Source organism: Callorhinus ursinus, unplaced genomic scaffold (genome assembly GCF_003265705.2).
Source record: "Callorhinus ursinus isolate GAN/ISIS: 27379988/994484 unplaced genomic scaffold, GSC_fseal_2.0 scaffold5, whole genome shotgun sequence".
NCBI classification, from domain to species: Eukaryota; Metazoa; Chordata; class Mammalia; order Carnivora; family Otariidae; genus Callorhinus; species Callorhinus ursinus.
Genome location: NW_027397067.1, coordinates 45338884 through 45351380, shown reverse-complemented (window position 1 = coordinate 45351380; position 12497 = coordinate 45338884). Strand labels below are relative to the sequence as shown.

The 12497-nt window shown below is 52.2% G+C and overlaps 1 protein-coding gene across 2 annotated transcripts; it reads right to left on the bottom strand.

Moving 5' to 3' along the window:
- Positions 1–347: 347 nt before the first annotated feature.
- Positions 348–8283, bottom strand: OSR2 (odd-skipped related transciption factor 2). Of its 2 annotated transcripts, none has more exons than XM_025871492.2 (4): positions 7904–8283; positions 3053–3821; positions 1874–1973; positions 348–1102 (listed from the first exon to the last, which is right to left on the bottom strand). In XM_025871492.2, the coding sequence occupies exons 2-4, from the start codon at positions 3706–3708 to the stop codon at positions 920–922; spliced, it is 939 nt and encodes a 312-aa protein (XP_025727277.1). In that variant the 5' UTR covers positions 3709–3821; positions 7904–8283; the 3' UTR covers positions 348–919. The 2 variants fall into 2 exon arrangements, with proteins under 2 accessions (XP_025727277.1, XP_025727278.1); XM_025871493.2 differs by having other exon boundaries at positions 351–1020.
- Positions 8284–12497: the final 4214 nt, after the last annotated feature.

The window sequence follows — 12497 nt, the reverse complement described above, 5'->3', positions numbered from 1 at the left end:
CCTTCCTGCACTCTTCTACAGGAGGATTATTAGGCTTCTCTCCTGAAACCAGGATAAAGTCTCTGTCTATAGTGCTAAATGATAGTGTTCAAAGTCTAATGGTAAGAGAAGCTGTCCATCATAAACTTTGCCATTAGGTCAAGGACTTTTCTCACCTTGTGCTTTCAGGTAGGGCAGTCATGGAGTTGCATGCTATTAACAAAGATCATTATATTGCTTTATCTGAAGGAATAATACACAAGGAATTAGAATAAACAAAAGGGGATAAAACCTTAAGGGTATCAATTTTAATATCTTCGAAAAACAAAAATTCCAATTCCAAACTGTCCAATTCCAAAATGCCACAATACAGAAAGGGAAGGGCTGAACTTCAGTAAGAGAATTGTGAGAAGTCTTATTTTAAAAACCTAAGGATAAAGAACACCCTCAATATTGAATATTTTAGAGGCATCCTACTCTTCTAGAACCCAGAGGAAAAACAGAAGTTAAATAGCAAGATAGCAAGACGCTTTTGCAGAAGTGTTGAAACAAACAAGAAGAAGTTTTATTTTGAAAATACACTCTTTGAAGATAAATTTGGCTTCCATTTTCCATAGCTAGGTGCATCCAACAAGATACAAAAACAAACAAAACAAAACACCAAAACAAAGACCCATAACATTATGTACAAAGCTCTAAAATGAGCTGTGAATATCTACAAGAAACTAGCATATGCTCTTTGTGAAGGGTTGTACTTGTGTGGCTTTCTACAGTTCTCAGTCTGGGGAAGAAGAGTTAACTCCCTGGAGCTGCAGGTGCGGCTGCAGCAAGGGAAGAGCTGGGGTCAGTAAGGGGTTGGGGGTGCGACCCCTGGGTGGGAGGCGTGGAGAGGTGTCTGGGGAGGGGAGCCGCGGCGGCATGGGACACATCCTGGGCTTCTCTAGAAGTCCTGCCGCGGGGTGTGAGTCAGGCTGTGCCGCCGCAGATCACAGTTTCGCCTGAACACTTTGCCGCACTGCTCGCAGCTGTAGGGCTTGATGTCTGTATGGGTGAGAAGGTGAGTTTTCAGATTACTTCTCTGATTAAAGGTTCTTCCACATGTGGGACATTTGTGTGGAGATTCCTGTTCAGATGTGAAGCAAGCAAAGGATTAATCCTTCACACCACCACCGCAAGCTTCTCAATAGTTTCTGTCTTATCCGTATCACAAGCGTTAACATAACACGCGCACGACAACAAAAGAGGGGACTTGCAGGAACAAATCTGGCTCCTAATCCTCCAATCATGAAAACACACGCACAGGCACACACAGGGCGCCCCCCCCCCCATTACACTGATAACTGCCGGTGGCCACCGTGGTGGGCTTTGTGATTTCCAGCTCTTTACATTTCATCACCGTGTCACAGGCAGGAAAAGGAGGAAGGAAAAACTCTAATCCTCTCTTAAGGAACGACATTCTCCCGGGCAATAAGGCTCCTCTTTGCTGGAAAATTAAACTATTCCTCAATGTTCAGAAAACTACAAATTATGAGGCCCCTGGGAGAGAGAGCATATGGGATTTCACCATGCCTCCATTATCGAAATTACCTTTATTTCCTCCCAAACACGAAAGCTTTAAATGCAGGGCAGATCAGATGGGGAAAAAATAATTCTAAAATTAGGATTTAGAATACAGAGAATGGTCTTTTCTTTAAGAAAAATATAATAATGTTTTGTGTTAAGTAAGATTAATTTTGGGGGGGATATAAAAAAGTTGAGTGCTGTTTTCCCCACCTAGAAAACTAAATTTAAACAGAGCCTTTAAGAGAAAGAGCCTGCCATTGAACACCTTTGTAAGGAGCAAAAATGATAAAACCAAACCAGCCATTGTCTTTAAACAAGAAAACAAACTTACCTGCATATGTAAAGTTTTGTGAACCGCTAGAGTTCTAGACTGACAAAATCCTTTCCCACACTCCTGACATTTGAAAGGTTTTTCTTTGGAATGGATATACCTGTAAATCAATATAAGGTTTCATTGAAATTGTTTTACCACCACGGTGAGGAGTTTCTTTTGACAGTTATTCAAAAGGAAGTCGTGAAAGGACAAAAGAAACGGGATTCCCATTATTTATGTTTTTAGATTTTACTTTTTTTTTTTCCTGTGTAATTCTGTTTATGGTTAACCTCAACTAACAGATTCTTCAAAACATTCACGGGACGCCGGCTTTATCTACACTTGATCGCCCTCTCTGGCGTATTCTGGAGCTCAAAATCGTGCCGAAGGAGTCCTTCCTGGTCTCTACGGCTTTCTCTGGTACTTAAACTGGCCAAATCAGGATGTTAGGCAAGGTTGAATTCAGGGGAACTGATTTTAGCTAATCCCTAAACAGCCGCGGAGGATCCCAACTGAAGTCCTAACCCCATGGAACAGCAGGTAGAGTCCAGAGAGAAGATACCCCAACCCCTCTCCTGGGAAGTTTTTACCGGATGAAAACACTTACGTTATAGTATTTCTTCAGTTGCCGTGTATGAATGCAGAGTTTAAGGTCGTGGAGGGGGTGTGGGGAGCTGTTTCTAAATTCAGTGATCTCAAGACCCCCATAAATAAAATAAAATAAAGGTCGCCTTGGCAGGCTCTGGGGTACACCTGGGGGTGGGTAGATAGCGAAGGGAGGGAACCCAGAGAAGGTCGCCCGAGAACATTTCTAGAAATGGTCTGACGGCAGCGCGGACTAATACCCACCATTGGAAGGTCTTTGGAGGCCCTCGGCTTTACCTGCTCCGCCTCCCCAACTGCGACCGGGAAGAAACTGGGAAACAGATCTCAGGACCAAGGCCAACCCACCAGATTGCAACTGCCTAGGGATGAGGAAAGGCCCTCCCGCATTCCAAACAAGGACGCAATAGGATACAGCAGCGGAGGAAAAAGGTAAATGTTGGGGATTAGTTGTAGCTGGCCGCCAGGGAGGGACTTTGGGGATATATTCTAGTTCAGAGGGGATTTTAGTGGCACTTGGAATGTCTCTCAGGGATTCGGTACTCTGGATAAAGTCGCCTTCCCTTCCCAGGCCAACCTTTTTCCCCACCTCACCTGTGATCCCGCAGATGATCTTGCCTCCGGAAGGCCTTGTGGCAGATGTCACACGTGTATGGCCTCTCATCCGTGTGGGTCCTCTCGTGGATGAGCAAATTGTAGGATTTGGTAAAGTGTCTGCCGCAAAACTTGCAGATAAATTCTTTTTTCGTTTTGGAGGGCAACCTCCCTCGGGAGGGCTTTCTGTCCGGAGTCAATTTACTGAGCCCCGAGATGGGGCTACCCAGCCCCGGGCTCAGCTTGGTCAGGTCTCCCATCTTAGGGGGATCCTCCTGCGTTGCGGCCACCGCCAAGTTGGCAAAGTCAAAACGGGGCCGGTCCTTGTGCAGGGCTGGGAGGACGTGGGCAATGGCTCCCTGCTTGGGGTGGAAGAGGTGGGTGGTAAAGGGCAGAGCCGGGAAGGGGAATCGCGCGTCCACGAGGCCCTGCGCCGCCGCCATCTCGGTGATGGTGGAGCGGGTGATCTCGTGCACGTTGGGGTACCCCAGCGTCCAGTGGTTCATATGCATGGTCTGCACGGCGCTGAGACCGTACAGGCCCTGCAGGTGGTCCACCGCAGCGGGGAAGGTGTTCACGGCCTGCAGGAAGGAGTAATTGGTGAGCTGCAGCGATGGGTGGAGCGGGATGGGCGCCGGCAGGGCCTTGCTCCCCATTTTCCCGGGTGCTGGGGGGCGGAGGGAACCGCCCCTTTCTTCCAGGACTCAGAGGCAGGTGGGCGTGGGGCTCCGGTGAAAAGCCAGAGAGACAACAGCACGCAGAGCAAACCCTAAAAATGTCAGGGAAAGAGAGGGAGAGTTGTGACTATTATCTAAGCCCGCTCGGCCTGCCCTTTGGCGCCAGCGAGGGTTACCACACCTTCCTTCAAAGTCCTCCTCCCCACTCTACTCCAGGGTCCTCAAAAGGAGTGGTGAAGGAACAGCATAGCGCCTGCCCGGCGAGTCCGCCCCGAGCTTGGCCCCGGGGCCAGGGTGTCAGGCGGGACAGGAAGTGGCCTTCTGGCGAGCGGGGCACCCTGCGCCCCGGCGGCCCTTCTGTGGGCGCCCACAGGAAGGTCGGATTGCGGGCACGCGAGGAACGGAAGACCCGGGCCCCGGGAGAAAGAAAGGTGGGCTGTGTGTGTGTGTGTCTGGTGGGGGGGGGGGTGTGCTTCTGCAGAGGCAGCACCCACTTCAGCCCATCCACCCCACCCTGTGCTGCGAAGCTCGGGCAAACACGACGGCCCGAGACGCCCGCACCCGCAGGCCTAAGGCCGAGGCTCTGTGGCCGAGGCGCCTCGGAGCTCCCCAGGGAACGACAAGGAGGGCCTTGGCGGTGCGGCTGCTCCTCGCGTGGCGCCTCCCGCCGGCTGCCCCGGCGCGTGGTCATCTTTCCCGCGCTTACCCGGGCCACGCCGCCGCGGGTGCGGGAGCGCAGTCCCGGTGCGCTTGGCGCTCCAGGGCCCTCGGGCCCTCGGAGGGGCCAATCTCGCCCCGCGCTGACCTCGGAGGTTTTCTTTTTCCTTCCTCTGCCTCAATCCCATTTATCAGCGGTGACGGGCCGCAGGAAAGAAAAGTGACACCTCGGGGGCCGGGTTCAGCCTGGAATCGCCCCCTCCTCCTTCCCATGGGCCGTCCCCTCCCACCCCCTACCAAGATCCCTTCCAGATGGTTCAGGCTCCCGGTGGGGGGGTGCGGTGCGGTGGTGTGGGATAGGGGTGGGTGGGCGGAGAACCTCCCTGAGGCCGGAACCCCTTCTCCCAGACTGAGCGCCAAGCTCTCGGGAGGCTGAAGCAGCTTCCCGGCCTGGCATCGGGGAGCCGCTTCCTACACAGGGGAGGCCTCAGGAGAAGAGCAGAGAGGAGCGGAGGAGAGTGAGCTCCCTGGGGAGAGATAGGAAAGGAGCAGCAGGGGAGTCACAGCGAGCGGGCCAGGTACAGCGCGGCTTTGCCCGCCTGGAGGAAGCTCGTTTATCTGCTGGGAGACGTGTGTGGCCTGGGCCTAAGCAGGGTGGAAGCACTCACATCTCTCGGCACCCCAAAGAGCAATAGAGAGGTCTGATTTCAGACCCAGGTTCCCCAGGACACCTCACCTGCATTCAGAGTGGGCCCACCTTTTCCCACTTCCAGCTGCCTTTTAGCAGCAGTTCTGCTAGGTCCGCCGACCTGGGCCTTGCCTCTGAGGGCAGCTCCCCAGCTACGGGACTCACAGCTGAGCGCTTTCCCTGGAGAGGGGCAGGCGGGCCGGTTAGAGCCAACAACCTTTAAGCCTGGCTTTTGAACGTAGCAGGAAGGTGGGAAGGTTTGTCCAGTCTTCCCCTCATCGCCCACCCCTTTACACGCCTGAATCTTCTCTAGTGCGCTGTGAAGTGTTGCCCGGGGCTCCAAGGGCAGACTTGGGGGACCGCGCTAATGACACAGCGCTCTGACAGGGCAGAATTTGGTTGCCTCAGTGAGGCCCACACCTTCTCTCCCTCCTCTCCTGTTTGGAATGCTCAGAGACAGGGATTTATTAATGAACCGCTTCTGCCTGGTTGGTATTTGGTCTGGGAGTTCAGACTGGGAGTTAATGAGAGGTGTGTTAACAGTCAGAGGGGCTCAGTCAGACCATTCAACCGAAACTGTAAACCTCCCTTAAACTTTCCCACCACAAATCACGATTCATTTTTGTTCAGTGGCAACCCTCAAGCCCTCCTAGAAAGGCAGAAAAAAAGGTCCTAAATCCCTGGTAATCTATCTGCTTATTTCCTCTTCCATTAAAAATAAAAAGTTACAGTTTTATTTCCTTCTTTTTGTGTAATGAGGATTTTCTAGAGGTTCAAAATACCATCTTCCCCCTAGTGTTAAAAAGTGGTCTCCCCCTTACAGAGGAAACTGAAATTATTATTTGGGTGTATTCCCAGACTAGATTTCTTAGAAATAAATACAGGAGGCAAAGTACAACTCCTACCACTGTTATGGGGCCGGGGGGAGGTTGTCAATCAAAGGAATATCACCACCTGTGATTTCCATTTCACGTGCAAAAAGTGAAATCTGCCCTAAACATTACATGTTAATTTTGCAGGCGCAAAGTTGAGTGCCGTCTTCCTTCCCCTTTCTTCAAATGGATTATAACACAAAAATTAGCAACTGTATTACAGTTCAGCTCCAAAGTGGCACAAAAGTGTATTTCATAGTAAGTTTTCATTTTAATTTGCAGGACAGATAGTTTCTTCATAGAGGAAGAGCAAACCATTGATGACTTCAACCCTTTTACAAACAGAACAACCCTAAATATCCACCAAACACTTTTGCCATAAATAATTAGGGAATTTAGATTTCTACTCTCCCACCGAGTTGCTGGAAATGTATGTCAAAAGATATGTTAAGTCAAGGCAGAGATCTAAAGTACTTTCGTTTTGTCTAGAGTTGAGCATGTAATTCCCACACTGAGTTTCAGGCAATAACAGCGATCATCATCCTCTGCTGTCATTTCTCCACTACCTCTTTTCGGACCATTGGTTACTTTTAATTTTTACAAGGAAAGAACCAATGATAAGACATTAATATTTTGGTGGAGCTGAGGCTAGTTTTCTTTCATCAGTCTTCTTCACAGGGATTTCCAGGCATGTACAGAAGTTCTGTAAAATTTAGTTCCCTGGTTGTCAACAAGTAAAAAAAGTGTACATAACTAATTTCAGTTCAGAGAAGCTTTCAAAACATTGGAGAAAAAAAGGTACGTGGTAATTTGATAGAGTCTTGCTCTTCGGTAATGCTGTTATTACACTGAGTTATCTAAAAATAATGTACAGTCAGGGGTCATCTGCTAAAACCTGTGTGTTGGTGTGAGAGAAATGACAGATGGATCCATAGACTCGCTGAACTTCAGCCCAAGCCACAGTGGAATTTTGCATAAATCAGAGCGAAAGTCTTAGTAGATATAAGGAGATCATTTAAAAAGTAATAATGATGGTCAGCCTGGGTCAGGTGAACAGAGGAAAACGGCCGCGAAGTTCCTGCCCCTTCGCAGCGCCTCTGCCTTCCCAAGGAGTTAATTAAATTAAGATGCCTTCCGCATAATCTGGGTTCTGTTTCTCTCTGCTCCCTCGCTCCCCCTGCGTGAGTAATTTTCTTGTTCTGCTCAGGACTGCTGTTTGTTTAGCAGAGAAAGTAGCTGTCTGCGCCGTTTCGCTTCGGGAAACGCCAACCCTCTTTTGTTCTCTGCTAACAGGTAGGGAGACGGATCCAGCGCTCCCTCCGCAAACACCTTTTTCTCCCTCCTTTCTGCAACCACCACTCGTTTCTCTGTAGCTCTTACGCGAGAATCTAAGCGTTTAAACCCCAGGGGAATTTGCCTTCTGCACCCCCCACCGCCCCCCACCTCCAGAACTGGAGGGTGGGAGGGAAATCAAAAGGCCAGCACAAGGTTGGAGAATTACCTGGGACTGGACTATTACTTCCCTCTGAAACGCGCGGGCTAAGCAGGCAGTGTGAGTCCCGGCGCGTTCGCGCTGTGCGCTGCCGCGGCTGCCCCGGGACGGGTGGACCAGGAATACTACCGCACCGTCAGAAACACCACGGGATTATGGGGCTTCATCTCAGCGTACGTTTATCAGCTTTTATAAGAAGCCTTACTGAATGCTTAGATTAAATGTCGCAAAACAAAACTAAAGACAGCCACATAAAAGCGTGTGTCCTTCAGTGTTAGCTGGGAGTGGAGTGCCGGGGATCCGATAAAATGAGAAACACAATGCCCCAAGACTGCATCCATCTGATTTCTTTTCACAATTTCTGAACATGCGGCACGCCTGACCGAGAATGTGAATGTCCCCTGCACCCCCTACACCCTTCCTTCCTTAAAGCGGCTGCAGCTCCTTCCCAGAGCAGACACTCACCTCCCTCAGAAAGGTCCGCCCGGGCAGCGCGGCTCAGACCCGGCCCAGGTGGTGAGGCGCAAAGCTCGGAAAGGTCATTGGGTCCACGCGGGGCAAACTTCTTTTTCCGAGCGGAATCCCGGGAGCCGCGGACATGATCTGGAGGACGACGAGCAGCAAAAACGAGAGCGGATCCTCGCCTTCGTCCAGGTCTGTGGACGTGGAGTTTGTAAAGCCCGGGGGTTGTTAGAGCCGGCGCTCAGCGCTCGCCCGGAACCCCGCGCCTCCGCGAGCCTCTCGGTCGGAGCCCGCAGTCTGGCAGGGCCATCACCCTCCAGCAGCGAGCGCTCCGAGCTCTGTCCCCGCCCGCGTCCCTCCCCAGGCTGCTCGCAGCCAGGAGTCCCGGGCTTTAGTAGCAGCCCCGCCTCCCCTTCGGGCGGGCGTCCTGCAGCAGCGCGGGGCCCACGGAGCGTGGCTCCGCCTCCGCGCCCGGCGCCCGCTAATGGTCCACTCTGTTTACTTGTGTTTGGATAGCAACTGAGTCTTAAAGGCACAGGTTTGCTCGAGGTTTCCCTGTTAGAGAGATGAGCCGAAGGTGACTCAGTTCAAAACTCACACATAAGCAAAGCCTACCCCCTTTCCTTCTCGGTGCCACTTTTCCTTATACTGTTGGAAACTGAACAACTGGTTCTCCGCTTCCTGAGGACCCTGAATAGAAACCCAAAGGGCATTTTGTAGTTTTACTTGACGCTCTCGCCAGATAATTTCCACATCTTAACAGGTTTAATATAACCATCTTCTTCGTAGAGTAAAATCAATCAGTTCTAGAATGTATTCTCCAAAATATATCACATTTCCCTCAATTTTAAATACAGCTTTGTACATACTTTTTGTCAATTATGACTATATCTGTAGTCTGCTTTTGCTTGCTGTTTTCAAAACGAAGTTTGTTTTTACAGATGACAATTGACTAATTCCGTAATTACTGCAAAGACATACGTGGAATGTCCAGAAGAAATTTCTTCCAATATTTAAGGTTTAATCAAACAAGGTACATTTTATAAGCAGTAAACCAACTTGGTTAAAGGGTGGGCATCTGCAACCCATTGGCAAACAATAAAGACTCCATCTGGAATGGGTGAAGAACAATCATTTAAAAATTTTAGGAAAATACTATTGTAGCTTCTCAAAACATGTACATCTTCATTCCCAGCACCCCCCCACCCAATACAATTCATTGTTCAGTCTCCAAGAAACTTAATCGAATTTGGTGTAGAGACACATTTTTCAGGTTCTTCTAAAGGTTTGGTCCTGTGTGAGTCTGAGAACGCACTTCAGCTACGCTGTAAGTAGGGTGATCGAGTGACAGAAAGGGAATGACACACTCATTTTAAAAAGCCTCTTTCCAGATGAGATCTGCGTGAACAACATTGAGCAAAACCCCTTTCGTCCCAGACGAGTCACCAGAGGGGATCTGCGTTAGCCCCTGGCAAGTTAGGGCTTTGAGGGGGGCAAATCTTCCAGCCAAAATGCTGTACAATTCAAAAGTGTTCCGTCAAAAGATGGTTTTGGATGTGCTACCCCAAAGGACAACTAAAATAATCCCATCGTGCAGGGTAGTGGATAAATATAAACAGAAGACTAAAACTTGTCAAAAGGTTAACCAGTGATTGGTGAGCCAGGCAGAAGGTACGAGATATTATTTTATTAAGATACAATTCCTTCTATTTTACTTATGCCCAGATGGAATTTTTCGTTCCTTTGGGAAAACGTAATCCAGGGAGAGTAGATCCTTTTCCCTTTCTCTCCAATTTCAAATTCTCGAAGGTTAAAATGTGAGCTTGGAATGGAGACCCCAGTGTTTAATATCCTTCAGGATTGAACTGCTTAAAGATTTGACAAACAGTGTGGAAGTAGCAGAACGCCTAAGAGTTCAGGGGTTTAAGAAAACAAAACAAAACAAAACGTTTTCCCTAATGGGTTCTATAGGGGTGCTTTCATTTCAGCGCTCAGTCCTGAGCTCCAACTACCGGGATGCCTGTGGTCCCCTCTCTCTAACCACCTCATTCCTTCCGCAGCTTGTCTCAATTTGGAAAATTTGGAGGGAACTTTCTCTTCTTTCAGACCCCCAGGACACACACTCCCGGGGTGGTGACCTGAAGAATGTTCCTACGCTTCGTATTTCCTCTTCCAAAGTGGAGGCAACTCCCCAGAGGCAGGCTTCACACCTTCCCACCCTGTATATGTGTGTGCGAGGAATCGCCTGACTTTCCTGCGGGGTGGACAGAATTTCCAACCACCCACCGAGCTGCGCCCTCTTTCCGCAAACCTCCTGAGCCCAGGTTTTTTCAGAAACGTGTTTACCTCACCCACCCCAGCTTCCGAAGTTCACAATGGAGTCGGGGCTACGTCGGCCCGAGGGCTGCTGTCGCTAGAAAGGTAGGAAAGAGTCGACGAGTTCCGGGCTTCGGGGAAGCCGAGGGGCGGGCAGCGCCTCTGCAGCCTCCAGGCCCCACCGCCGCGCCCGGCAGGTGCGCGCCTCAGGCCGAGAGCAAGCCCGAGGCTGAGAGCCTCGCGGCACTGCACGCAGGGCTCCCCCGGGCCACCTTCGCGCCCACCCCCGGCGGGCCCTTGAGTTTTCCCCCGGCTCAGCCCGGGCGAGCCCTTTGCTCATGCCCGCGGCTTGAGCGCAAGCATTGTGGGGGCCCACCCAGGAGCAGCCTCACCGGCCGGACTCCCCCAGAGACAACGCTCCGCTGGAAAGATAGGCCACCCGGCCCATGGCGAGTTGTGGGGTCCTGGTGTGTGGAGAGGGAAGTCCTGAAGCCTACAGCGGCCCAGCTGCTCCCGGGGATCTGAGTCTCTGCGCAGCCGGTCCCACTCCCTCCGCGCCCCCCCGGGAGCTGCGCAGCCGGTTCACTCTGACATTTCCGCGGACACGGTCATCTGCTGTCCTCGCTCTGGGTTCTGGGTTTTCGACACCAAGGACGCTTCCAGGGAAATGGCTAACAGACGGACGAGAGGCGCGCGAGCAGTTGCTGCTCCAGCCCGAACTGCCGATAGTTTACGCTCCCGGAGGACCAGGTGAAGGCCGGAGAGAGGAAACACAGAGTTGGAGGAGGAGGGGTCCGGCAGAGTAGTCCCCTCTCCCCCCGCCCTGGCCCACCCAGGAGGCTCGGCCAGTTAAGCAGCGAGCAGGTGTCAGACAACAGGCTTCTTGCAGTTGACTCCGAATCTCTCCCACTCTGACCGCGCACTGCGGTTATCTTAAAAATGTTTACCCTTTAAAACACGAATTATGGTAACCCCATCTTTTTCTCCACGGATTTCAGCTGCCATTATCTCTGAGGACTTGCCTCCCTTTTCCCCAGCCTTCCTCAGACTCTTAAGGGCGGGGACCTTTTGCATTTGAACTTCCCGCACTGTTTGCCGCTTTTCCTAGATCCCGGAGGAGCTGGAAGCCCGGCTATTCTTTGGGCGAGTGTGCTGCAGGCCCGGAGTAGTGAGGAGGCCCGCGAAAACCTAGAGGAGGATCGCGGGCATTGCTCTCAGAACTGAGGGTGTGGGACAGGGACCAAAAGACTAAGAATTTTATCTTAAAAAAAAAAAAAAAAGCATGTTCCAGTCGGCGCTCTACACTGGGTTGGGATGGGAAAGCGCGGCCGCGGGCAGAGCTCCGCCGTCTGCGGGAAGAGCCGCAGCGCCCCCTGGAGGTAAGTGCTGAGCACTACCCGGCTCAGGCGCAGGGGGGCGGTCACAGGCAGCAGGCTCCGCGGTGTGAGCGCGTAGCCCTCAGCTACCCCGCGGGCAGCTGGGTTCCTTTCACTTCGACCTGGGCCCCTTTGCTGCGGATATAGAGTCCTGTGCGCCGCAGGGTTGCTGGAGAGAAGGCCTTGGCCTGCTGTCAGGGCCAACAAGCTCCTCTAACCCCACCGTCGGGGCCTTGATGAGCGCCCCACGCGATGGCCCCCCAGCGACTTCTCGCCTGGCGGGATTTTCTAAGATGAGTTTTCGGACTCACGCGCCGCTCCGGGAAACTCTCACTTTCTCAGGGCAGGGAAAGACCCCAGTTCTGACCCCAGCGCAGGGAATTTGCGGGCGGTCCCGCGCTCATTAGCTCAGATTCCAGCAGATTCCAAGGCCTCGGACACTGTCCCTGTGGGAGAAGAAAGAGACGTTTCTCTGGGGACCGTATTAGGAAAGGCTGACCCACTCCCCACGACCTATGCTTCGTCCCACCCCATCATTTGAAGCCTTGTCAGGAACGGGTCTCCTGGACGGTCAGTGCTCTCCTTAAGCCCGAGAGCGTGAAGAGGCGTGTGGCGAGGCGCCCGGATCGCGCGCGAGCCTTCCCGGGGCGAGGCGGTGGGGGACCTGAGGACCCCTCACCGCTTCCAGCCATCCAATCCCTGGGCCCAGCCACCTCCAGAATGGGGCGAGGCCCGTCAGCCTCAGGCACCAGAGGCCGGCGCAGCCTCGCGGGGCTCGTCCCTGGGGGCAGGAGGGTGAGGGGTGCGTATTGGGCTCACTGGCGCTCTCCTGGTGCCTGCGCGCTCGCTCAGCCTCACTCAGCGGGAGGCCGCACTGCCCTTCCAGCCACCAGCTTGCGTGGCAC